The 24,555-nt window shown below is 40.6% G+C and overlaps 2 protein-coding genes across 5 annotated transcripts; one reads left to right on the forward strand and one right to left on the reverse strand.

Moving 5' to 3' along the window:
- The first annotated feature begins 738 nt into the window (after nt 1-738).
- LOC103696507 (glycosyltransferase (DUF604)) lies at nt 739-16,339 on the forward strand. 4 transcript variants are annotated; one of them, XR_016396197.1, is made up of 4 exons: nt 746-1,729; nt 2,635-3,171; nt 3,284-3,458; nt 13,383-16,339. XR_016396197.1 is itself a non-coding variant. In XM_039119779.3 (3 exons), exons 1-3 carry the CDS (start codon nt 920-922, stop codon nt 12,771-12,773), a joined length of 1,365 nt encoding a protein of 454 aa, XP_038975707.2. In that variant the 5' UTR covers nt 739-919; the 3' UTR covers nt 12,774-13,351. The 4 variants fall into 4 exon arrangements, 2 of the variants coding, with proteins under 2 accessions (XP_038975707.2, XP_008776386.3); XR_005508784.3 differs by lacking the exon at nt 13,383-16,339 and adding an exon at nt 12,756-13,351 and having other exon boundaries at nt 747-1,729; XM_039119779.3 differs by lacking the exons at nt 3,284-3,458; nt 13,383-16,339 and adding an exon at nt 12,756-13,351 and having other exon boundaries at nt 739-1,729.
- On the reverse strand, nt 16,141-18,439 carry LOC149753007 (cytochrome c1-2, heme protein, mitochondrial-like). The gene is made up of 7 exons (XM_089924849.1): nt 18,156-18,439; nt 17,777-17,834; nt 17,538-17,697; nt 17,321-17,441; nt 16,719-16,998; nt 16,563-16,634; nt 16,141-16,338 (listed from the first exon to the last, which is right to left on the reverse strand). Exons 2-7 carry the CDS (start codon nt 17,783-17,785, stop codon nt 16,228-16,230), a joined length of 753 nt encoding a protein of 250 aa, XP_089780975.1. The 5' UTR covers nt 17,786-17,834; nt 18,156-18,439; the 3' UTR covers nt 16,141-16,227.
- Nucleotides 18,440-24,555: the final 6,116 nt, after the last annotated feature.

Raw genomic sequence — 24,555 nt, forward strand, 5'->3', positions numbered from 1 at the left:
CAACATTTTAGAAAGTAATATTATGCATATTTTAGCAAAATTTAAAATAAGAAAATAAAGAAAAGCGGGATGGAGAGAAATCTAGATCTCTACCTCCTCTATCAATTAACACTACCTCCTCCCTTTCACTTGCAGCCTCACCCTAGCTCCCATCTCTCTCTATTTCTACCTCCTCCTCCATTGGCCTCCACCACCACCCCAGTAGTAGGAAATCCAATTTGGCCAAGCCCAATCCAACCCTCAATGTTATGCATAGATTATAGATATATAGGGCTTGCTATGACTAGAATTGAAACTGAAATGGGCTTGTTTGAGCTTGGACATGATTAAATTTGATTTGAAATTAATTTCCAGCTTTGTTCAAACTTGATTTATTAAGTATTATTTCAGGTTCAATTGGAGCTTGATTTTAAATCAAATTGAACTGTGCTTAATTGATCAGCTCGATATTTTCTTTCATAACAAAATTAATTGGAGCTTAAATATTCAAAACATGGTTTGGTTCTAAATTCACATTTCATTGATAAAAAATAATAATAATTAAAAGTTTAAATCCAATAACCTAATGTATATAATATATTATATAAACATAAATATGTTTGTCCTAAGCGGAAGTCCAGAATATTCATCGAGCATTGCACTCCTCTCTTCTGTGTTAGGTAGGTGCACCATCCAAGTTTGAACTCAATTTAAATGGCTATTTTGCCACCCCATGCAATACAAGAGTGTGGTGAACTCACAGGCTGGTGGCAGAAACCACTCCACTAAAGCGTTCTTAAAGTTTTGTCCGCGCTCGTGGACCGCTTAACTTTCCTTGGTAAAAGAATAAAAACTGGATCCGACCACCGCTTGTTTTGCTTACCGGCGGTCTCGCCGCCCTCCAGTCCTCCCGCCGCCACCCTCCGAGCCCGGGAAGAGGATGCCCTGCATTCCTCTCTCCGTCCGATCCCTCTCCTCCTCCCTCCTCCGCTCCCTCCTCTTTCTCTCCATGACCATCTTCCTCCTCTACCTCCTCCTCTTCCCCAACCCCCTACTCCGCCCCCCGGCCGCATCCTCCTCCTCCGCCGCCCCCACCCTCGCCACCGCCGCCCCCACCCTCGCCACCGCCGGCGCTACGTCCGTCCACCACTTACTATTTGGCATAGCCTCCTCCGCCCGCGCTTGGCCCCGCCGCCGGGACTACCTCCGCCTCTGGTGGCGCCCCGCCCTCATGCGCGGCTTCGTCTTCCTCGACTCCGGCGTCGGCGGCGGCGTAGGCGACGATCCGACCCTCCCTCCGACTCGCGTCTCCGCCGATGCTTCCCGCTTCCCCTATTCCTTCAAGGGCGGCCTACGATCGGCCGTCCGCGTGGCCCGGATCGCCAAGGAGCTCGTCGAGGCTGTCGATGGCCGCTTCGCCCCTGGCGACGTGAGGTGGATCGTGCTCGGGGACGACGACACGGTGTTCTTCCCGGAGAATCTCGCCGGAACGCTAGCGAAGTACGACTGGGAGCGGTTGTACTACGTCGGGGGTCGGTCGGAGGGCTTGACGCAGAACATGGCGCATTCTTTCGGGATGGCATTCGGGGGAGGGGGGATTGCGATCAGCTACCCATTGGCGAGGGCTTTGGCGAAGGTTTTGGATTCTTGCCTTGTGAGGTATGCCCATTTATATGGCAGCGATGCTAGGATTTTTGCCTGCATAACCGAACTAGGGGTCGGCCTGACTTATGAGCCCGGATTCCATCAGGTAATTTCCAAACCCAACTTGTTTGAGTTCTTATCTATCCAAAACTTTGTGGTTCTGGATGCTAAATCTTTGTCCATCTGTGTCTTAGCTTTTAATTTTTTCCTTTTTAATGGGGGTTCTGTGGCCTTGTCAATATTAGATTTTGTTATTGAGTTCTCTAGTATTTCAAAGTTCTCACTATTTGATGTGTGATCTTAAGCTTGTATGTAACTTAGTTTCTTATTATAATTTTTGTTGATTGAGAAATAACAAAGTGTTTCTGATGGGGCTTTCGATTGAGATATGGGAAATTTTGCAGTTCTCTTGTAACTCTATCTTTAATGGTTGAAAAAGGAATCAACAGCTCAGCCGAGACGCAATATACTGTCGATTGAAGAAAATAGAGAATAAATATGATATGCTTGTGTTCGCTGTCCTCTATTCCTGGAAAATATTAGCTGGTTCGCTACCACTTTGTCCTTGATTGGTGCAGAATTTATGCGTCCTTTAACATATTCAATGATCGCTCTCTACCCCTGCTACACGGTCATTATATCATTGTCATCTCTGCATCGCTAGTCTTGCATGCTTGGACCTACTTTGCTGGCCATACTATATAAAAAACTTATCACTCCTTTGTTATTGTCAACATTTCTTTTTAGGTCATCTCTATACATGTATCCTCCTGGCAACTAGATATTTCTATTTTTCCTTTTTTTTTTCTTTTGCAGATTCCAGATACATCTAGAAATTTTAAACCACCCAAAATTAAGGAAATATTGGAAAACTAAGGGATGACATTAAGAAAAGAAGGTTTCTACTTTGAATGTTTGGGCTCTGTTGATTGGGAAAAGAATAAAGAATAGCATTTTTAAGTTTGCATCATTTTGGTGGATGCTCTATTGAGTCATTTTCATACGTACCAGGTTGACCTTCGTGGAGACCTTCTGGGGGTGTTGTCTGCACATCCATTGGCCCCTTTGGTATCACTTCATCATTTGGACAATGTGGAGCCATTGTTCCCTAGCATGAATCGTACAATGGCCTTGAAGCATTTATTTGAAGCTGTAAATGTGGATCCAGCCAGGATTTTACAGCAGACTGTTTGTTATGACCGCTTGAAAATGCTTACCGTTTCAGTTTCCTGGGGTTATACGGTTCAGGTGTTTGAAGGCAATCAACTTCTTCCTGACCTTCTCTCTTTGCAACAGACTTTTGCTCCATGGAGAAGAAACCGCAATATCGCTTCTGGTTTTTATATATTTAATACAAGGGAGTTTCCAAGGGACCCATGTAAAAGACCGGCTATTTTCTTTTTGGAGAGAGTGTTTTCTGGTAGACATAGAATCAACAGCAATTACAGCAGGCATGTTACTAATGATTGTCTGCAAGGCATGAGCTCAACAAAGAATTTGCAACAGATCAGAGTGTCCTCACAGCAACTTAATCATGAGATTTGGCAGGTATTGTGACATATGGTTTGGAGTATACATTGTTTGGTCCATTGAATTTTAGATCTTGTATTATAGATTGAGTGGTGGTTTCTCATGCCATTATTCTGCTTGTATGCTGTAGGCTCCAAGACGACAATGCTGTGATGTTTTACCTTCCTCCACTGACACGGTTATGAAGATTGATGTTAGAAAATGTAAAGATGACGAGTTGATTGCTATGCAACCATAGCTAGGATTGAGAATAAAACTAGTCTATTGAGTATGAGACCTAAGAAGTCCCTTTTGTTAACCTTAAGGTAAACCTACAACATGGTAGCTTATTTTTGTATAGCAGGTTTTGTGTAAAACTTATTATGTTAGTAAGTTTTTGTAGTCATATTAATATATGATGTTGATTTTTTGGAATTTACTGATATTGTTGGTCCTTTATATTGTTTCCTTCATTCTATTGTGCGACACTGGGAAAACATTATAGCTAAAGGTATAATAAACAGACAAAAAGCATCGACAGTTGAGAAAATCTGCCCTAGCTATTCTTGTGTTATAGTTTGAGATCTTAAAAAGCAGTAGTTGACTATACAAGCAGGCTAAAAAGTCTAGCAGTCAGATAACATTTAGATCTAAAGATACAAAAATGTTGATGTCTATAGACGAAGGGGAAGGGTTGATATTTTAACGCTGGTGATAAAATTTGCCTATATTGGTTATGGAAATACTACTATCATTATATGTGGTTGCTTAAGTGCTTATACATGCCTATACATCAATATATTATTTTAAAATCACCTTCTAATAATGGAAGATACTTACTCTTTTACTATTTTATTGGGGCACATGTTACCAGGATGCAGTTTGACTTTAGAGATGTATAGACTTCTGAGATTTTACAACCCTGTAACAATGCTGACTGTTATGTATCCCATGTTTTTTTGATAATAACTCCATTCTATATTTTGTTTACATATAATGTCCTGCTGTTAGTTTCAGTCAATGATGCTTAACAGGAGACAAGTTGACCTATATCAGGTTGGTTTTTCCATTATATCTTTACTGCATATATCATATACCTCTTTAGTCTCTCGGCATAGACATAATGATTAGAGATTAGATTATTAGGCAACGACTCTTTTCTATCTATAGTGACATTGAAGGTAGAGGCACAAGTGCGAGAGGTGAAAGGTTGCTTGGAATGGCTAACGTGTTGCATGTGATCATATTTAGGGCGTATAGTGGTTTAGGGCATTTAGTGGTGTAGCAGGTGGTTATGCTTGATAATCTAGGTGAGACTAAAGTGGTTGAATTGGACCGGCTCAGCTTCACTTCCATTTGGCATTGAACTTTATAATTTACCATAGTCATTCTAGTGCACAAGGATCCCATTACTGCAGGGTCTGCGAGGGTCAGATGTGCGCAGCCTTATCCTCGTGTGCAGAGAGGTTATTTCCATATTTTAAACCTGTGACATCCAGGTCACAGTGGGGTAACTTACCATTGCGCCATGTTTTTTATAATTTTCCATAGGTACCCTATCTCATTGTCTGAATGCAGTACTCTCAAACAAAGAAAAAATAGAGATTACTTGTTTTCAAATTATAGTACTTAAAGATTCATGAGTGACTTGTGCTACGCATATGATGTCAGGAGATGACTTTGTCGTGAATCATATTGTCCGGACAAAGTCACTTGACTCAGAAGCCTCAGGAAATGAAACATAGATGTTAATTTTGTGACTCACCAAAGCTAGGAAAATGAACCAATAGAACTAACTAAAAAACTAACTGGACAATGTGATTATGCCCCATTGCCCAACAATGAGATTGTAGCAGTTGATTGCATAGAAGGCGAGAAAAGTGTTCTCATAGTATAAAAGGGTTTGACGAGCAGTTATAAGACACTCTCTCAACACATCAGATGACATTACTACTTCAAGATGCGTTTGTCTTCTATCTCAGAGATGGTGGGAGCATGGTATGCTGAACTAGCCCGTGTCGGCCGGTTCAGCACGTACTGGACTTGATCGGTCCGATCCCTAACTGGTCCGGCTCCGCCATAGAAAATGGTTTCGGCTTTTTGGGGGTTGAAATCGACCGGTTCACGCAGCGTACCGGTGCGAACCGGACCGGTTCGGACCGGTACCATATTGTATCGGTGCAAACCGGACCGGTTCACACCGGTACACGCGGGGAAGAAGAAGAGGAAGAAGAGGAAAGAAGAGGAAGAAAAAGGAAGAAAGAAGAGGAAGAAGAAGAGAAAGAGGAGAAGAAGAAGAGAAGAAGAAGGGAGGCCGGGCCTCGGGTCGACCCCCTCCCGAACACCCCGACAAGGATCACCCCCTCCCAAGAGCTTCGTTCGCCCTTCCTTGCTCATAGGAGAGGGGGGAAAGAGAGAAGAAGAGAGGAGAAAGGAGAAGGAAGGAGAAGCTTTGGGAAGAAGGAAGAAGAGAAGGAAAAGGAGGGGTATCGCTGGGAAATGCGCCCGTGTGCAGTGAAACGAGCGGAGAAATGCATCTATGTGCAGGGAAACATGCGGGGAAGTGCGCACGTGCGTGCGGCATCCCGCGGGGAAGCGCTCCCGCGCGCGGAGCAGCACGCCTCGCGCTTTAGGCAATGCGCGCTCGGGCAAATGCGCAGTGAAGCACGCCTGGGTGCGTGGCCTCGCTCGTGGAAGCGCGGAGAACTGCGTCCTGCACGCGGGGCAGCGCACCCGCATGTATTGGGAACCGCGTGGGCGCGCGCTCCCGCAGCGGATCGGGTCCCGCATGTAACATCAATATCATTATCTGGGCCCTTGTCATCTGGAATAACCATTGACAGAATTACTGAAGACTGTTTCATACATATCCATGGTGGCAAATTATATGGAATCAAAACAATTGGCCAAGTGCTATATGTTGAGCTCATCGTTCGGAATGGATTAAACCATCAGTAGCTAAACCTAGCCTAACATTGCGAACATCAGAAGCAAATTCGGGATGCCTATCATCATATGCTTTCTATGCGGGACTATCCGCTGGGTGTCGTAACATTCCAAATAATGCGGGACTACTAAACTTTTAGGCCTACTGATTCAGATTAACATGGAAGAGAATTTGTTGGGGAAAATGCTCACAAATAATGATAAGGAGCCAGAACTCAATTGCTTGCATGGTTGTTTCGCCCAAATCCAAATAATGATAAGGAATGCTCTTGATTAAGATTATTGCTTCAAAAAGAATGTTACTCTGGATGGTCATTTTAAAATCAGCTTAGAATTTTCTGACAAAGGATATGAGAATTTCAAAGGGGCCTGAAATTATAGTTTTCTTTAAGAAAAATGAGAAATTATGCTCCAAATATTGCCAGCCGAAACACAAATGTGGAAAGTTGAACCGCACTTAAGATGTGAAGTGTCCAAGGTGTAGCGTAGACATACAACAACACTTGGTAGACAACATGTGCATTGGAGGAACTCAAGGCTAGGAGAACTTGGGGAAACAACGCACCCTATAATCTTGTTACACAAAAAGGGGTCAGAACATACCTTTTTCAAATTTATCAAAGTTATAAGAGGCCTTTCTTAATTTCTTGGCAAGTGCCGAATCTCCAAAGGGCATGTTCCTCTCCAACTTGGCTAGACAAAGCTATGAACAACATGTATTCAAGGAGAAGATTCTGTCTTCACATCTAAAAATAAAGGGGATGGCCTACACAAGAAGGGGGTCATGATGAGGGCCTCAAAAGATACAGTGCCTTCGCCCATGTTCTCAAGACATGCCATTGTCTCTCTAATTGATCCCTCCAATCTTGTCTACCCCATAGACATTAAAATGATAGAGACATCATAAGTGGATCCATAAGAGATGATGATACTACGACAATTAGCTTTCTTATAGTATGAGTTGGCAACAGTGAATAATGAATGGCACAGAGACATGCATCCCATCAATCTCGAGGCCGGGCTCATTAATCTTATTTTGCCTAGATTTTTCAATGAAGAGATTCACAAGATATCTAAGCAGTACCATATCAATTGAATCATTTTAAGGTCTTGCAGTCATAAAATTCAGATCACCATAACCATAGACCATACGAACCCAATGCAGGAGAGACATGAATTGAAGATCTCAATTATGAGATTGAACCATGTCCATGCTCTGAGGACCAAGGACTGCAGGTCTGTACACACACACACACCGCTTACAGGAAAACTACAAACCCCCTGATCAAAGAGAAACCGAAAGGCAGCATAAAATGAGAGCGGGTTATAGTTCACATTGTCCAGAGTCTGGAATCCAAGAAGATAGAAATACACACATATGTATTTGTACATATGTGTGTTTGTGTATAATTGAATAGTCCTAGGGAAAAGAAAAGACAGCAACCAACAAAGGACAATATTTCTTGATTTGGGTCCCATTACAGCTCTTGATAACTAGATAATAGATCTGTAATATGGATGTCTAATCCTTTCTCAAATAACAAAATTTAAATCCAACAGAAACACACATAGAAAGAACAGTACAAGAGCATAATGCATTACCTCGTTGCTTCAGGCCGGTCGGTCGACGTCGGTCTCCGGACAGGAGGGATACCGCTCGATCGAGGCTTGAGGGCTGCTCGGACGGTGCTGGAGAGGAGGGAGGAGAAGGAGATCCTTGGGTGGAGGCGAAGCTAGAGAATCAGTAAAAAAAGGAAAAAACACCCACGAACACACGAACAAGAGGAGGCGGAGAAGGAGAACAAGCGAGGAGGGAGCAGAGGGAGGCGAAGAAAAATACCTCGGGCGGAGGGGGTTGGGGTCGGTCGGTGCCGGAGAGGAGGTTGGAGTCGGACAACCGGCACCAGAGAGGAGGAAGACGGGGGGGCTAGGGTAGCGCCGGAGAGGAGCAAGACGGAAGCTAGGGCAGCGTCGGAGAGGAGAAATAAGGGCAGAATGAGGGCTCGATCGGGGTCGGGCGCTGGGTTGGGAGGTGTCCTCGCCTTCGACGATGCTTATAAGCATCGTCTAAGATCGACGCTCATACGCGTCGTGTTAGCCCGATGCTTATAATCGTCGTTGTAGGTCGGGGAGAACAATGACGCGTAAAAACGTCGTCCTAGGTCCAGTTCTCACGCTTCCCAGCGTCGTTTTCAATTGAGGACTATGACGACGCTTTTAAGCGTCGTTGATTCTTTTAAATTGCTGATGCTCATTAGAAGCGTCGGCAAAATTTGGCGCGGGAGACAAATTTGCCGATGCTTTTTCCTAGCTTCGGCATTTAAGAGTCGGCTTTGCTTCTTTTTTTGTAGTGTTGGTACCGGTTTGGTACAGCTCGAAGCGGTACCGACTCGGTCCGGGTCACCACCGGTACGCCGACTGGTATCCCAGTTCGCCGCACCTTGGGTGGGAGCATCTTATCACATTTGACAGTAGAGTTAAGGATCAAGACTTGATGACAGATGCGTGTCTTGCCTTTTGGGGAGTAACATGAATCAAAATCCGCTATTTTGATATCGAATGTCGTATTGGTTCGTGACTGCTATGGCATGTTATGGTACTATACTATGCCGACACTCTTGATACCAATACAACACTTTTTGGCTTTTTTTTCATTTTTTAAGGATTGTTTTGAGCTTTATGGATGTTTCGAAGTATTGTAATGTACTTCTAAAGTACTAAATTATGCCTCAATTACTGTTCAAAGTACCCAATTAAGGTTTTATGAATGTTTGAAGTGCTTAATAAATGTCCTATTAGAAAATTTAGGCATTTTAAAAATTTGAAATTTGAAAACAATAGTAGTAATTAGAAATTCTAAGGTACACTTTATGTTATTATATATATATGTACTATTCAAACTGCAATTGTATATAGATGGCATCTAAAGCTTTTAAGAACAACCCAAAAGTAATACTATATTAACTCTTAGAGTACATGATCAACCATGCTAATAAATATGAAGAAAAATCATTAAGCTTTAAAAGCTCCAAGGTTTTTTGTCGACATTGTCTAAAGGGACTTAAGCAGTACTGATCCATGATGTCTCCTTCAGAAATAAATGAAAATAAAAATTAGACTTGGTAAAACTTGATTTATGTGTCATCATGCACTTTGATCATTCTCAATAGTGTTTTCAAGTTACAACTATTAATCCTCGAAGAGTTGCAATAGAATTAGCAAAAAATACTATTAGAGATAAAACCACTTGAAAGCACAAAATGCATACATACTAGATCTTTTAATATAACAACCTATATATATAAAAGAAAAACAAATGGTGCGACATCTGCAGTAATTTGGAACATTAAAGTCCAAAAGTTTTGTGTTTATTGTTACATCATTAGATGCTCAAATTTGTAATATTATCTTTATAGATCGATCAGAGTACATGATGCATTTAGATCATTATGATTTATGATTATTTGAAGAATGGTATGCTGTACCGGCTTGAACTGGTCGGTACGGGGCGTACCGTACTGTACTGGTTTAGTACCGGTATCCGGTACGGGCGGTCTACCGACACTCAATACGGCAAAAAAAATTCCGTACCATATTGTACTGACACTGTACTAGTGCGACACTGGTACAGGGTCCGGTACCAAGACGGCGAATCTTGGTTTGAAGTTTTTGAGCGATGGCTGCTCAAATAGTGTCTGTGAGAAGAAGAAAAAGGAAAGAAAGGAAGAGAAAAAGAAAAAAAGGAAAGAAAGAAATGAAGGAAAGAAGAAGAAAAACAAAAGAAAGAAATGAAGGAAAGAAGAAGAAAAGGAAAGAAAGAAATGAAGGAAAGAAGAAGAAAAGGAAAGAAAGAAATGAAGAAAGAAGAAGAAAAGGGGAAAAAAAGGAAAGAAAGAAATGAAGGAAAGAAGAAGAAAATGGGGAAAAAAGAAAAGAAAGAAGAAAAGGAAAGAAAGGAAGGGAAGGAGAAGAAAAAGGAAAGAAAGAAGGGGGAGGAGAAGAAAAAAAAAGAAAGGAAGGAAAGAAAGAAGATGAAAAAAGAAAAAAGAAAGGAAGGGAGAGAAAAAGGTAGGAAGGAAAAGGGAAATAAAAATAAGGAGACGGAAAAAAAAGGGGAAGGCTCCAAAAGGCCAAACTGACCTGAACTGAGTGGAACCACCCCGGTTTGGACCTTTTATTGAGCCGAACCCCAAACCGACCCGATACCATGCTAGTTCAGGTCAGTACACCCAAAACCAGGTGGTTCGAGTTGGTTCAACCGACCTTGGCTCGAATTTTGCTGAAAGAATGGACATCTAGGTTGTTTGAGCATGGAGTTTCGTGTCTTTTTTTTCGGTGGAATTCATCCTGCCATTCAGTGTGGCTTCCATCCTCCTGACAAAGCGGATGACAATTGCTTGTGCATGGAACGTCGAAAGGAGCGATACCCATCTTGCTTCTTTCTTGAAGAGATTGAATCAATCTTGTATCGAGGTGTACCTACATAATGATTATGATTTCTTTATGCACCTTCCTTTCCCCAACATCTTTTTTCTTTCTCTCTGGTTTCTATTTTTTTTGATCCCAAATCAACCCCTTGTCCACTTTATTGGGGCATCGACCCCACATCACCTTACGTATATAGTCAATATATTATGGTTTTGACTGCCTCAAGCTAGTCTAGCACACCGCGCACGTTCATTAGAATGAACTGTGAACTAGAAGTGTTTCACAGGGAAACCAATGGAAGGATGAAAATAACAGGGTAAGGTCTTCTACCCTCTGATTTGAAAGCAAAACGAGGGCTTTTCTCTAACTTTAACCCATACATAACTGGATGGAACCTCTTAATGCTGGGAATAATAATGATTATCAGAAGCCAACTCATGCTCAGAGTTTAGAGGTAGCTGTCTTGGATATGAAATCACACTCAAATGAAGTTCATCCACTTGTAAACCATGGCAAATATTGTTATTGTTGGGAATGTGGAGTTTAAACTGAGGGGTGATGAGTCCATATAACTGCTGATCTGGTTATATGGAGCCAGTTTAACAATTGAAACAATCATCTTCAGATTATTGGGCTTCATTGAGGGATTTCATGCATAGCTATATATGAAGAAAAGTACACCGATCCACGAAGGTTACAGCGGCATCAGGATGGGAGTTCAAGCTAGGAGTAGCTTTTTTTGAGCTGAATTAAGCGAAAATTCAGAATTCCAAATTTTGATAGCTAGAAATCACGGTAAGTTTGTGATTTTTATTTTCTGCCTAGTATGTAAAGTGCTGATTTGACTTATACAAAGACTAGAATTTGGCATGCGCAATTTACACTAATCCTTAAAGAAAAGATATTTGGGAAATGGCTATCATACAATTAAACAGTGAAATGCTGCCTAGTTTTTTTTTTTTTTTAAATGTATTTTTTTGGTATAGTTCTTTTATTTGACTTATTTAGCACTTGGGTGACTGCCACATGAGGGAGTATCTGATAGATGGCTTGGATCATCGATCATAACCACAACATACCCGTCAAGTCTTGTCCCAACTATTTGCAATCAACTTCATGAATCCCTCATTTGATCCTTATCTCTGCAACCAGGATTCAAACCCAGAACCTCCTCTAATATGAATGGTTCAGTGCTACCTCTGATGTCATTTCCTGCCTTTATTTTATTATACCTTAGGTCTTCCTCGCCTCTTCCTATATCCTTCAGGAAGGATTAAGGTTCCACCTCGCTTGAGTGCACTCAAATCTTCGTTGTACATGCATATACTAAGTTGATTCTTTATAACATTTTCTCAGTTGCTACAGCTCTTACAGTCCCTTCAAATACCCATTGGTCATCCTATCTTTCCCAATTTTATCAGAAAAGATTCCAAATTTCTTGTTTCTACTATGTTCAACATGTTCTATTTTTCTGTCCCATGAAATGCAATCGACATCAGTTATTCAAGTGGAGTATATCATGAATGATGGTGATCTGATGTTTGATAACATGTTTGAAATTAGGCTTTTTCTTCCTATCCTTCTTTCCCACTTCTAGATTATGAAATAGCATGGGTGACGAACATGAATGATTCATGAGGATGTATTTGATGGATGGCCATGAAGCCATCACCCATCAGCATGTTTGAGATTGGAAGTTATCAGAGTTTCTCTTTTAATTCCGCCCAATTGATATACTCTTTGTATCTTTCCTGAAGTTATAATTATGATGGATCAGAAGAGGTGTATTTCTGTGATCTTAAAATGGAAGTTAATTTATAGAAGATCATAGTTGTACTGCAGCTTCACTCACCTTTGAGGAGTTGTGTTATATACAAAAGAGTTGTCATGGTAGGGAGTAAAATCTTTACACACGAGAACCAGAATATGATGAATAATCACTTTATAGCAGCTGAAGAATTATTGAGAATATGGGAAGAAACAACATCACACAATATGATGAATAATCACTTTTTGTAGTTGAAACTTCAAACTCGGAGCAAAAAATTTCCATTATCTACATATTTTTCAATTATACCCAAACTAATGGTTTTCTGGGCATTTTTATTTTTTTATATCTAAGCATTTTGTTTGTTTATTGTTATACATGATTAACATTGTTGTTAGATCATTTGCTTTGGTGACTGCTTGTCATCACTGTATACCTTTTCCTGATTATATTTGGTTCCATCTTCTAATTTTGCTTTAAGGCAAATTCCAATCCTTGAAGATGACCAGATTTGGTACCTGTCCTTCGGCAATATAAGTTGGATTGTTCAGAACCCTGCTCACTATGTACATTGGAGTCTTCCTACATGTTTGTTATGTTGAACTACTTGATACAGAATCCGGATATAATGAGGTTTCAGAGAGGAGATGGAGTACATTCATGGGAAGGCGATTTTTGTTTTGTTAACCTTCAATTGAGGGTGTAAATGTACTTAAACTGAAGCAAAGATAAGATGAACTAGCAAAAGTGGAATAGACAGGAGCTAGTGTGATGCCTGGATCCTGATGGCTCGGCCATATTCTACTTGCTAATGATGGCGTCAGCTTGTCGCCATAACAACTGAAGCCAGTTTTGAGAGTGGCCCCATGTATATTTCTGCATCTAGATTTTCATTGGAGTTAGCATGCTCGCGGTCTCTGTTTTTGTGCATAAATAGAGATGCTCGCTCCTTTGTTTTTTCTTAGATGAGTGCCTAAATGTGCACAGATAGAAATTTGGATGTGCTGCAGTTTATTTTGTATGATAACTCTTATGGCTTTTATAGATAAATATCTGTCGTTCCCTTTGTCTGGTGAATTCAGTTTGTTGCTGTGCTACATCTAAGCAGGAACACCATTTCAGAGATCTGAAGCTTGCGAAATTGAAGTGAAAATAATATCTTCTATCAGTTTTTCAGGTACCCATTTGACCATAGTTGTTTCTTTTATTGCCTTGTTCTAGTTGATCCAACAGTTTTGCCGCCTCCATCAGATTTCGTCATCACGTTTTGCTTTACTTGACTGTCCACTTTGGCATTGAAGTTTCTCTCTTCTACTGTTATTTAACTTGGCCAAACTAATTATCTTTTGCCCTTGATTTCCATTTCTTGAGGTGTTTGCTTGGGCCATCTCCCAATCCATCTGAGAATTAAAAAATGTCATCCTCCCTTGCCCTTTTTGTGCGATTATTGCATAGAAATTGTGAACTACTCAAAGTATGAAGATTGGAAAATCAAGGAAAGGAATTGTTAATTCTAATGTATGTGACCTCTTGATTGACAATGGGAATCTCGAGGGTGTATTTCAGTTTGCAACTCTCTTGTAAAAATCTACTTAGCTATCGTGTTTTAACCTGTCAAATTGAAGAGCTTTTTAGAAGTCTTCTGCGCTTCTATTGGCAGTTGGCACCATAGGCATCATTCCTCAACTATGTAGAGCCATTATTCTTTGGCATGAGCAAAATGATTGTCTTAAAGCATTTATCCAAAGCTGTAAATGTTGATCTATTTTGTTTTTTCAGCATACCATTTGTTTTGGCAGATTGAAATTATGTGCCATATCCTGATGTTCATAATTCAGGTCCTTGAGGGCAACTAGCTGCCAACAATGTAACCAATTATAATATATAGAAGGTATCAATAGCCAAATTTCTATTGTATGTTAAGCAATGAATTTTAATGGTAGCCAAGTAGGAACTTCAGTCATTAGTACCAATGTCATTGATATCAGCATTCATATGCTGAACAGAGAACTTTGCACAAACTAAGTTTTTATTTAGAAATCCCCGTCATTAATAATAATTCTACGTGAAGGGCAAGATATAGCTTTTTTTTGTTCTTTTTGCAACTATTTTTAAAACAATATAATAATATAACAAATTATAATCAATAGAAAGCTTTAAAGCAAACTTTTTGTTGCACATTAAAAAATAAATTTAATGATGGTCAACATATTAATGTCATAGCATCTAAATTATGAATTGAGAACTCTTAGTAGATGAGCAGAAACTCTCGCTATTAGTGCCAGGGTCCACATAGTGAATGAACTCTTCACAAGTTGTTCTTTAATACAGAAATGTCCATTATTAATACCGTTCTCATGCGATATATGAGATGCCTTTTTTTTCTCTTTTTTTAACTATTCTTAAAATGCAATATAACAATATAACAAATTATAATAAATAAAAGATTTCAATAGCTAAATTTTTATTGCACATTAAATAATAAAATTTAATAATAGGTTGAGTACATTAATGCCGGTGTTAAAAATATTTTTTGCATGTTAAACAATAAATTTAATGTTAATCAATACCTTAATATTAGTATTATTACTGTCAGCATCCTTATGGCAAATGAAGAGCCTTTATTTGAAATATATATAATAGATAATAGATATATTATAATAAATTGTGGTGATGGTTTTTCAAATCATTGCTCTGTTAGTTTAGAGCAGGCTTTAGATAATATTGCTCCAATGTTTTACCTTCATTAGAAATGGATAAAAGAAGATAGTTTTTCTCTTTTGATGGAGACACTGGAATAAAGTTATCAGAAAAAGCAAGAATGATGAGCTGATAGTTGTACAGCTGACAAGAGGTGGGAGGGTGGGCCCTTTGCACGGGATATTGTAGGAAGTTTCCTCTGCCACATCTTGATAAGTGATGACGTTGCATTCGGGCAAGGCAAGCATTCACCACCACCAATCCACTCTCACCTCCGCCCAAGCTCGTAGATAAATGGTGTGACAACTGACACGGCCTCAATTTGGAGATGTGATGGTGGTGGCTGTGACAGGCGTCCTTATGGCAAATAACGAACTTTGCATGAGCTGAGACTTTATTTGAAATATATATAATAGATAATAGATATATTATTAAATTCTATGATGGTTTTTTATATCATTGCTCTATTAGTTTAGAGCAGGCTCTAGATAATATCACTCCAATGTTTTACCTTCATTAGAAATAGATAAAAGAAGATAGTTTTACTCTTTTGATGGAGATACAAGAAGAAAGTTATTAGGAAAAGTAAGGATGATGAGCTGATAGTTGTATAGTTCGCTAGAGGTGAGAGGATGGGGCCCTTGCCACTACAAAAGAAAGGATATCTTCCGGCGGTTTTTTTGGTCTCTACCGACGCTTTTAAGCGTCGGCGAATTTTCAGCCCACGCACCACAAAAGCGTGGGTCAGACGTCGGGCAGGTGGGCGTGGGTCCGGTTTTTGCCGACGCTAAGAGAAAGCGTCGGCAAAAACAGGGCTTTCCCGATGCTAATAAAAGCGTCGCTAAAAGACTCAAAGCCGACGCTTATAAGCGTCGCGAAAAGATCAGTTTTGAACGACGCTTTTTAGCGACGCCTAAAAGCGTCGCTAAAAGACTCAAAGCCGCCGCTTATAAGCGTCGGCGTTAGCCACCTGTTTTTTTTAAAAAAAACAGAGCAGCACTTATTGCCTCAGCCTCTGCTGCCGAGGCTTCAACCAAATATTCCACACCTTTGCTCAGTCTCCTGCACCAAAATCAATCCTAAGTGGCATATCCGAATCAATTCTAGTAAATTCCACTAGATTTCGAACTCCATAAATTTACATAAATCATAAAACACACATTATACAATATGAACCAAACATTCAAATTATATTGATATTGACACAAACATTTAGATCATTCGAAATATAAATTTACATAAAAAGTTATGAATTACAATGTACTTTTACATATCAAACTCCATAAAAAACAATCTACAAAGTATGAGGGACGGGATTCAGCTCCATCATCATCATCTTTGCGAGCATTTGAAGTATCAGGAATCTACAAAAAAAAACAAAAAAGAGAAACCTTAGATATTTGTAAAAATGGGATACATTAACTTATACATCATAATTGATAATATGTAAATTTTTATTCAGCCATAGCTCCATTTAATTTATCAGATATGCCAAAAATTATCATCCAAACAAAGTGAGACAAGAACTGTGATGGACATGGAAAAAAATGTCGCAATAAATACTTAAAGAACAGAGAAAAAACATTACCAAAACACCTGCAGGAGGATCACAATATCCTGTGAGTAGGGCAAAAACATAGTTTTGGCCATTGTGTCGTGCCTGGAGGAATATGCAGGACAACATTAGTAAAAGAACCAGACAGACATTGATGCAAATCTGAGTCCAAATTTTCAGTGATACTACCTTGGTGATAATGCTTAAGTCTGGAGGATATGCTCCTCCATTGGCAAATCTTGCTGCTTGTTCATTTGGATATGGTTGAGGGAAACGATCGCTTAATTTACCAGGACGTGTGAACATTTCACCTTCATCATTTGGCCCATCAACCACCTCAACCTCAGCTACCATAGCCTTTGTCTCCTCTTCAGTGTATGCTACACCAACAAGATCTCGATATGAAACCAGAGACATTGAATGGCAAGAAGCACAAACTTGTTGGTAAACTTGGTGACCGCGCCGAATTCTGCTCAAGTTCATTATAATTAGTATTTCAATCATTGTACATCCACATTAAAACTAGTATACAGCTTTGCTTATTTCGTTGTGTAGATGAACAAAATGTTAGTTATCTAAAACGGACAACCTTTTTTTGCAGCCAAGCTACTAAGCTACTCAGGTTAGCCATTAAATGATAACAAGAGATCTCTTCAAAGTTGATGCAGCAGATCTCAAAGCATAAATTCATTCAAATTCATGTAATATATAATTAAATCAGTATAGCGAATATAAGAATCTTACAGAAATGAGAAAAAAATTAGTAAATATAGAGATCGTACTCCACTTACGATGCGTGGTCATAGGAACTAAGAATGCCTTTGTGAGGCCAAGGATAGATTGGACATGGTAGGCCATGCTCAGCTTCATCAGCAGATGCCAAAGTAGCCAGGCTCAATATACCCAAAAAACCTGCTCCAAGGAATGCCAATGCTCTTAGTAATTTTTGTTCTTCGCCTACTGCTCAGAGAACAAGTTTCATCTATTTGCGTAATGAAGATTAAGTACCTGGGTGGAGGAAGATCTCTCTTATGGCTGTGCTGGGAACTCCCTCATCTTCTTGCTCCAGGCGAATCTTTTTCAGAGCTATCATCTCATTGGTCAGACGGTCTCGAGCCTTGTACACCACTCCGTAGGTCCCTTCCCCAATCTTCTCCACCTTCTCGTACTGCGACCAAAATCCTCATATTATCACTCAAAACATCACATTCTACTACCAGAAGAAGGGAAAGCACATTACTTCTAACCTGGTCCATTAGATCCCAACCAAACTCTACTGGGGCACGAACACAAAAAATCCAAAACCTAGCATTCCATAAAGGAGAATAAACGAAGAATGTGAGTTGAGAGGAAACTCAACCAGACAAGAAACAAATCTAGACCGCGCATGCCGCATTCATCAAAAACCATATTGATCAAGATCATAGAAATCGATGGCATTTAACCAGAAACCAATTCCGATCGGCGAAGACAAAGCATTCAGAACAAAGCCCTAAAGTCCGATCAAATCCATCAACAATCAGGTAATCCAGCGGATCACTTTCCATAAGCATTCGTATAGAAGGAGAAAATCAGAAACAACAAAAAAGGAACAAGATCGAAAACGAGGTGTAGAGAGCTAAGTACCGAGCTACGACGGAGGATCGGATCCCCGAGATAGCGGAGGAGCTGCCGGAATCGAACGGAGTCGCACGTCGAAACTGAGGAGAAGAGGGTTACTCTACTTTGTGGGCTTCGAAAGAAAAGAGAGTATGGGGACTGGGAAGAGAGCACGCGCGAGAGAGACACGGAGCTGCCTGAATGCCTCTCCGCCCCTCTCCCTCCCTGTCTCTCTACCCTTTTTCTTCTCCTCCCTGCGTAGCTGGTGGATGGCTCTTCCTGCAGCCATTTTAGTGAACTCCTCAAAGAGATTTGGTTTTCAACGACGCGAATAAGCGTCGTCTTATCCCAACTCTACGACGACGCTAATAAGCGTCGTAATTAGCCGACGCTTTTTACAAGCGTCGGTTATTTTCGGCGGTAGTTGGAAAATTGCCGACGCTTGTTCGGCAAAAAAGCGTCGTTAAAACCCATATTTCCTGTAGTGTGCACAGGATATTGTAGGAAGTTTTCTCTGCCGCATCCTGATATGTGATGACATTGCATTCGGGCAAGGCAAGCAGTCAAGCATTCACCATCACCAATCCACTCTCACCTCCGTCCAAGCTTGTAGATAATGGGTGCAACATGGCCTCAATTTGGAGATATGATGGTGGTGGCTGTGACAAGCATCCCCAAGCCACCCCTCCATTCTTTGTATCTAATTATGCCATGAAACTATGTTGTTGACGATTACTTTTTTTAATATAAGATTTCTAATCAAAATGAATGGATTACCATGAAAAAAATACATTAATTAGGCACTTTTCTTTTAAAGACTAGGAGGTTATTGTTGGAATTTATCTGATTGAGCCCATTTGAATGTGGCCCACACTAACATACATCGGGATTTGTTTTAGTTGTTTTAATTTGATTTGAAGTCTGATTCAAGATAAGCCTATATGGAATATATTTTGTGGTGGTTGCAATAAAGTTAAATTCTACACAACCATAGTGGAGATAGTGCCCATCTTAGTCTCCGTAACTTGTTCTAATATGTTTCTGATGGGTGAGGCACATTATAAAAGGATATCCTACGGAACTTAGCCTCTAAGTCATACAAGAGTGCTTGTGAGGTCCTCCTAATTGGAAATACTTGGAGTTGGGTTTGGAAAATCAACATGCTATTTGTGGGCGGCAGGGGTAATTGCAGGCTGGTTTCAAAGGTCAAAGCATCAATGACTTTGTCTTCATGTAAAATTTATTGCCCCATATAGTTTAATATTGTGGTATCAGAGCTTAGGAGTTGTAAGGCATGAAAGCTAGCTCCTTTTATAGATATAGACCTGCGACTAGCCATCTTGGCCTCATGGTACATCTAAGGAACCATTCCCAGACTCCATGGCCGAAGAACCGTTTCTAGTCTCCATGGCCATAGTAAAGGAGTTTTTTTGGGCCTTGAATCATTTTTAAATAAACAAAAATTTCTATAATATATAATGATGGGTAAATATAATTGATCCAAGAAAGTTTTAATACTATCATAATTGTGTCTAAACTATTTAAATATTGAGTCGTCCCCAAAGGAGCATCATCCTGTTTGATGCTTAAATGGGTGAGACCGCAAGAGTGTGCATTGGATTGAGTCGCACTTTAATGCCTAAAAGTGTGATGTTTGCTTATACTCAATGTGCATATCTTGCTATATTCACCAATGATGTTGATATATCACTAATCAAGTATAGCCATTAGCATGTTATGGCACTAGCCCAAAGGAGAAACATAATGATGCATTTGGTTGCCCACTAAAGTTAAATATAAAGAAATTGAATTTACTTTAGATAGTTTAATTGTCATTTAGTCTCATTATTTGATGATAATGTGAGCATGTATTATGTCCAACAGTTATTTCAACAATTATTGATAGCAGCGTAGGAAGAATTTTTTTTCTTAATGGATCAAATTTTTGGGAATGGAAAAAAGAATAATGCTCACATTAGGATGTGTTGACCTTCACCTGGTGTTCTGAGTGGATGAACCTTCATCATTTAGGGATGAAAGCACACCAGAGCAGAAAAACTTTTTTGAGAAATAGGAGCGCTCCAATTTGCACCATGAAATCCAACATGAAGAGGTATATTAGGGGGATCCATCCCTTCATGTGACAAGGCATGTGAATTTTTGGATGTTGTGGAGTAGCAATTTATAAGCTCTGATAAGACCAAGGCCAACATCCTAATGATGAGATTAGTCTTTATGTACAAGTAAAATTGGTATACGTGAGCATATTATGGATATGAGGGATATTGCATCGTAGTTAAATGATATTAAGGTTTACATATCTGATGCATTCTTGGCCCACTTTATTCTCAGTTGTCTCCAATCTAAGTGCGATCTCTTTAAGCTCTACTATAATATACATAATGAGGATTGGACAGTTAATGAACTACTAAACCAATGAGTGCAAGAGGAGGAGAGATTGAGTGGGAAGAAGACAGGAATGTAAATTTTGCTTCACATCAAGTTAGTGGAGGAGCAGGTAAAGAAAAAGATGCATCCAAAGCAAAATGGAAGAAAGCATTAACTGTGACATTAGGTGAAGTCAGCAATAAGGTAATCAAATACTTTTTCTGCAAAAAGCAGGGATACCTAAAGAAAAACTGCATAAAGTATGAATAATGGTTGCATAAAAAAAGGTACCCTTTACTCTATGTGTATTGCCAACGACTTGTAGCGCTTTTTATTAAGAAGGCCTCCAACTGAAAGTGAATGATCTATTTTTCATTAGAAATCAAGCATATTTGTATGTCAAGGTAGTTGGATGCTATAGGATAGTTGTGGATTCTGAATTTGTCCTAGATTTAGATAGGACCTTTTATGTTCCTTCTTTTTTTTTCATAAATTTAGTTTCTATTCCTACTTTGGACAAAGTTAGTTTTTATGTTTCTTTTGGAAACACTATACTTAATTTAATAAAGGACTCTATAGTTGTTGGTTCTGGTTTGTTATGTGATGGTCTTTATAAACTTTTTTTTGGATCATTCGCTTGAGCAATCTTTCTTTTTAAACTCTTCTATTGGCAATAAAAAAAGCAGAATTAATGAAAACTCCTTTATGTTATGGCATCGGAGATTGGGGCATATCTCAGAGGAAAGGGTCAAAAAGTTAGAGAAGGATGGGGTCTTAGGATCATTAAACTTCACCAATTTTATGACCTATGTTGACTGCATAAAGTTAAGTTAGACATATGCATCTAAAAAAGGTGCCGGGAGGAGTGAAGAAACTTTGGAAATTATTCACACTGATGTAGATGGAATTTTTCCCCATGTTTAATAGGTGAGAACTATTTTGCCACATCATTAATGATTATTTATGGTACATATATCTGTATATTCTATATTTTGATAAGGCCGATATTTTTGAGGCCTTTAAAGAATTCAAAACAGAGGTAGAGAGATAATTAGAAAACGTGATTAAAATGGTTAGAACAGATAGAGGTGACAAATAATACAGTAGACACATAGATGAAACAAAGGCTAGGACATTAACAAAATTCCTAAAGAAACATGGTATTGTATCATAATACACAATACCAGGCACACTAGATCAAAATTGTATAGCTAAAAAAAGGAATTGAACGCTGCTTAAAGAGATGGTTCGGGCTATGATAAGTTACTCTACCCTAGGGATTTCCTTGTGGGGAGAGGCTATAAAGATAGCTACGTATATCTTAAATAGATCCCTATTAAGGCAATTCAAAAGACTCCTTAATTATAAGCTATGGACTGGCAGGCACCTAGATTGGGATATATATGTTTATGGGGACGTCCAACTGAAGCCAAGGTGTTCGACTTGTAAGAAAAGTTATTTGATCTTAGAATGATTAGTGGATTTTTTGTTGGTTATCCAGAAAGATCAAAAAGATATTCATTCTATTGTCCATCTCATATACCATAAATAGTATAAACTAATAAAGCTAGATTTCTAGAGGATGACATTTTAAGTGAGAGATGCGCACGGGACGTGTGGCATGGTTCAGGTCCCAAGGACGTCGTCTCGTCCCATTTTCAAGATGCCTCCAATCCATCCCCCTCACATATTCCATGGGGTCCTTCACGTCCCCTTCAGTCAAACTCCGCTATAGTGCGGTCTCGTGTGGCCCTTCATCGGTTTTGCAGGTTCAGCCAGCTCCCAGCCATGGCACCTTGTCGCGCGACACATGGTTGCCCCCCTTCGACCCTCTCGGTGCTGCTCGGATGCGTGCATACATTGTCCCTTGTTGCCTTTGGTTATCTACTGCATGGTGGTGCTCCATTGTCGACAGGCCCTCGTGCGGGCCAAGACCCGCGAAATGTGTGAAAGGGATGCACGAGATGGTTCAAGTCCCAAGGTCATCGGCTCGTCCCACCCTAATGATGTTTTTGCTGCCGCACGCATGCGGAACTGGATTGGCCTTCCTTGTAATTCCGATCCATCCCCCTCACATGTTCCATGGGCTCCGTCCCGTCCCCTGCAGTCAAAGTTTCATCCGCTCTAGGGTGGTCTCGTGCCTCCCTTCGTTGGTTTTGGGGGTTCAGCCTGCTCCCAGCCGAGTGCCACATGATCGCGCGGCACATGATTGCCCCTCCCGACCCTTTCGATACTTTTCAGATGTGCACATACATCGCCCTTAGTTGCCTCCCGTTATCTAGTGCGTGGTGGTGCCCGTTGCGTGCAGACTCATGGCGTTATTCGTCGGTCTGGCCGAGCTCACTCTCGGGCGTGGGACTCATGCCACGCAGTGCATGATTGGCCCCCCTCCTCTGCACCTCCCTCCCCCCACCCCAACTCTCCGAGGTGCCCAATCGGGTGGCACATGCTTTTTCCCCCAACGACCCTCTTGGTACTGCTTGGATATGTGCATACATCGTCCCTGGTTGCCTTCTATTATCTAGTGCGTGGTGGTGCTCGGATTTCGCCATGTCAGCGTGTGAGCTGTGGTCCAGATGGGGCGTTCGTCGGTCCGGTCGAGCAATCGCTCTTGGCCCTCGGTCCCTGTCTAGTCCCCTCTTGTCGATGTTGCATCCGTGTGGGCATGGTGATGAGGCGGCGTTCGTCGGTCCGGTGGAGCACGCTCCGGTGAGTGGGACTCTTGCCGCATCGAGCCTGGTTGCCCTCCCCTTCCCCATCCCACTGCTACTCCGGCGGTGCAGCACGGTTCCATGCATCCGACTTATATAGCTTCGTTTGAAAAAAAAAATGTGGACCCAATAGCCGCTCGAACCAGAAAAGCAATATCTACTTTGGTTCATACTTTACGGGTATGGACCACATTCGAGTAGTTGGTTTAGCTTTGGCTTTTAGATATTGTTTGGGTGCCGGTTTATAAAAATTATTTTCAGAAGACTTAAGAGTTTCGGAGAAAAATAGTTTTTAATAAAATTGGGAGATCCCATTTTGAGAAAACGTGAAATGTCATGCGTCCTATAAAATATATTTTTCTGATATTATAAGATATCTAGATTATCCAAAATTATTTAGAAATATTCATGAAATTCTGCAGATATTGATTTGAATAAAATATTTTTACTAAAACTACGTAACCAAACAGCGCCTTAAAGCCATGCTAATTGCCGAGCCATAAATTAAGGTCAGACTGGCCTCATTGAGGCGCCGTCAGCTGAATGGAGATCTGGGCTGCATCCTTTGCGCATCCCCTTCCTTCGCTTGAATCACCGTTCGATCACCTATCGTACAGCTCTCAAAGCGCTACGAATTCCCTGACTCACCGCCTGCACAGATCTCAAAGGGACCAGTGGATGATCCAACGGTTGATTGGCGGGAATGATGCAACCCCGACTCGCTGAGACTTCTCATTCGACGCAATCTCCGTGTCCCCACGTGCACCTGTACAACGAGTGTGGGCTCCAGAATTAGCACTTCCTTCTTAAGCTGATGTGTCCAACATTGAGTGGGTACGAGAAACTGATACATGGTATGTCGCTTTCTAGTGGAATGTGAAAAAGCTGTCTGTATTATGAGCAAAACAGCTTATGTGGACCCAGTTTCGGCAATTCATTGCCACCGTCCGTAAGTACCGTTTTATGGTGCAATGCATGTTATGCACAAGCTCTCTCTCTCTCTCTCTCTCACCTTTTGCCGCTGTCTGACTCTGGGTAGGGTTTTGGAGGGCCGTCTTCCTTTTTGCGACTGAGAAATGGAAGAGAAGCGTTGAGGGAATGACAGGTTTAATTCTTCTCTCTTATTCATGCAGTCATCCATAAAAGTTGGTGGAATAGGCTTATAGATAGGATTTCAAGGCATGTTGCATGCCTCTTCCATGCAGTAGCTCGAGGTAAAATCGTTGCCGGGAAGAAAGAGAACCGACAGTGCAACAAGAGGTTTCTTTCTTCCTCCTCCTTTCATTTCCTTTACTTCTCGATCGATTGCCATGGAAAACCCTACGCAG

The sequence above is a fragment of the Phoenix dactylifera genome, chromosome 8, assembly GCF_051530095.1.
Source record: "Phoenix dactylifera cultivar Ajwa chromosome 8, Ajwa_hap1_PhDact_Kaust_v1.1, whole genome shotgun sequence".
Classification (NCBI taxonomy): Eukaryota; Viridiplantae; Streptophyta; class Magnoliopsida; order Arecales; family Arecaceae; genus Phoenix; species Phoenix dactylifera.

Bases quoted from the DNA above. Each gene is read 5' to 3' on its own strand.
- LOC103696507 (XM_008778164.6), top strand. From the start codon at position 920: ATGCCCTGCATTCCTCTCTCCGTCCGATCCCTCTCCTCCTCCCTCCTC. The intron at 1,730-2,634 runs GTAATTTCCAAA...CATACGTACCAG, and splicing joins ATGAGCCCGGATTCCATCAG to GTTGACCTTCGTGGAGACCT. The intron at 3,172-3,283 runs GTATTGTGACAT...TGTATGCTGTAG, and splicing joins TTAATCATGAGATTTGGCAG to GCTCCAAGACGACAATGCTG.
- LOC149753007 (XM_089924849.1), bottom strand. The intron at 17,442-17,537 runs GTACTTAATCTT...TCCTTGGAGCAG, and splicing joins AGAGATCTTCCTCCACCCAG to GTTTTTTGGGTATATTGAGC. The intron at 16,339-16,562 runs GTAATGTTTTTT...TTTTTTTTGTAG, and splicing joins ATCCTCCTGCAGGTGTTTTG to ATTCCTGATACTTCAAATGC.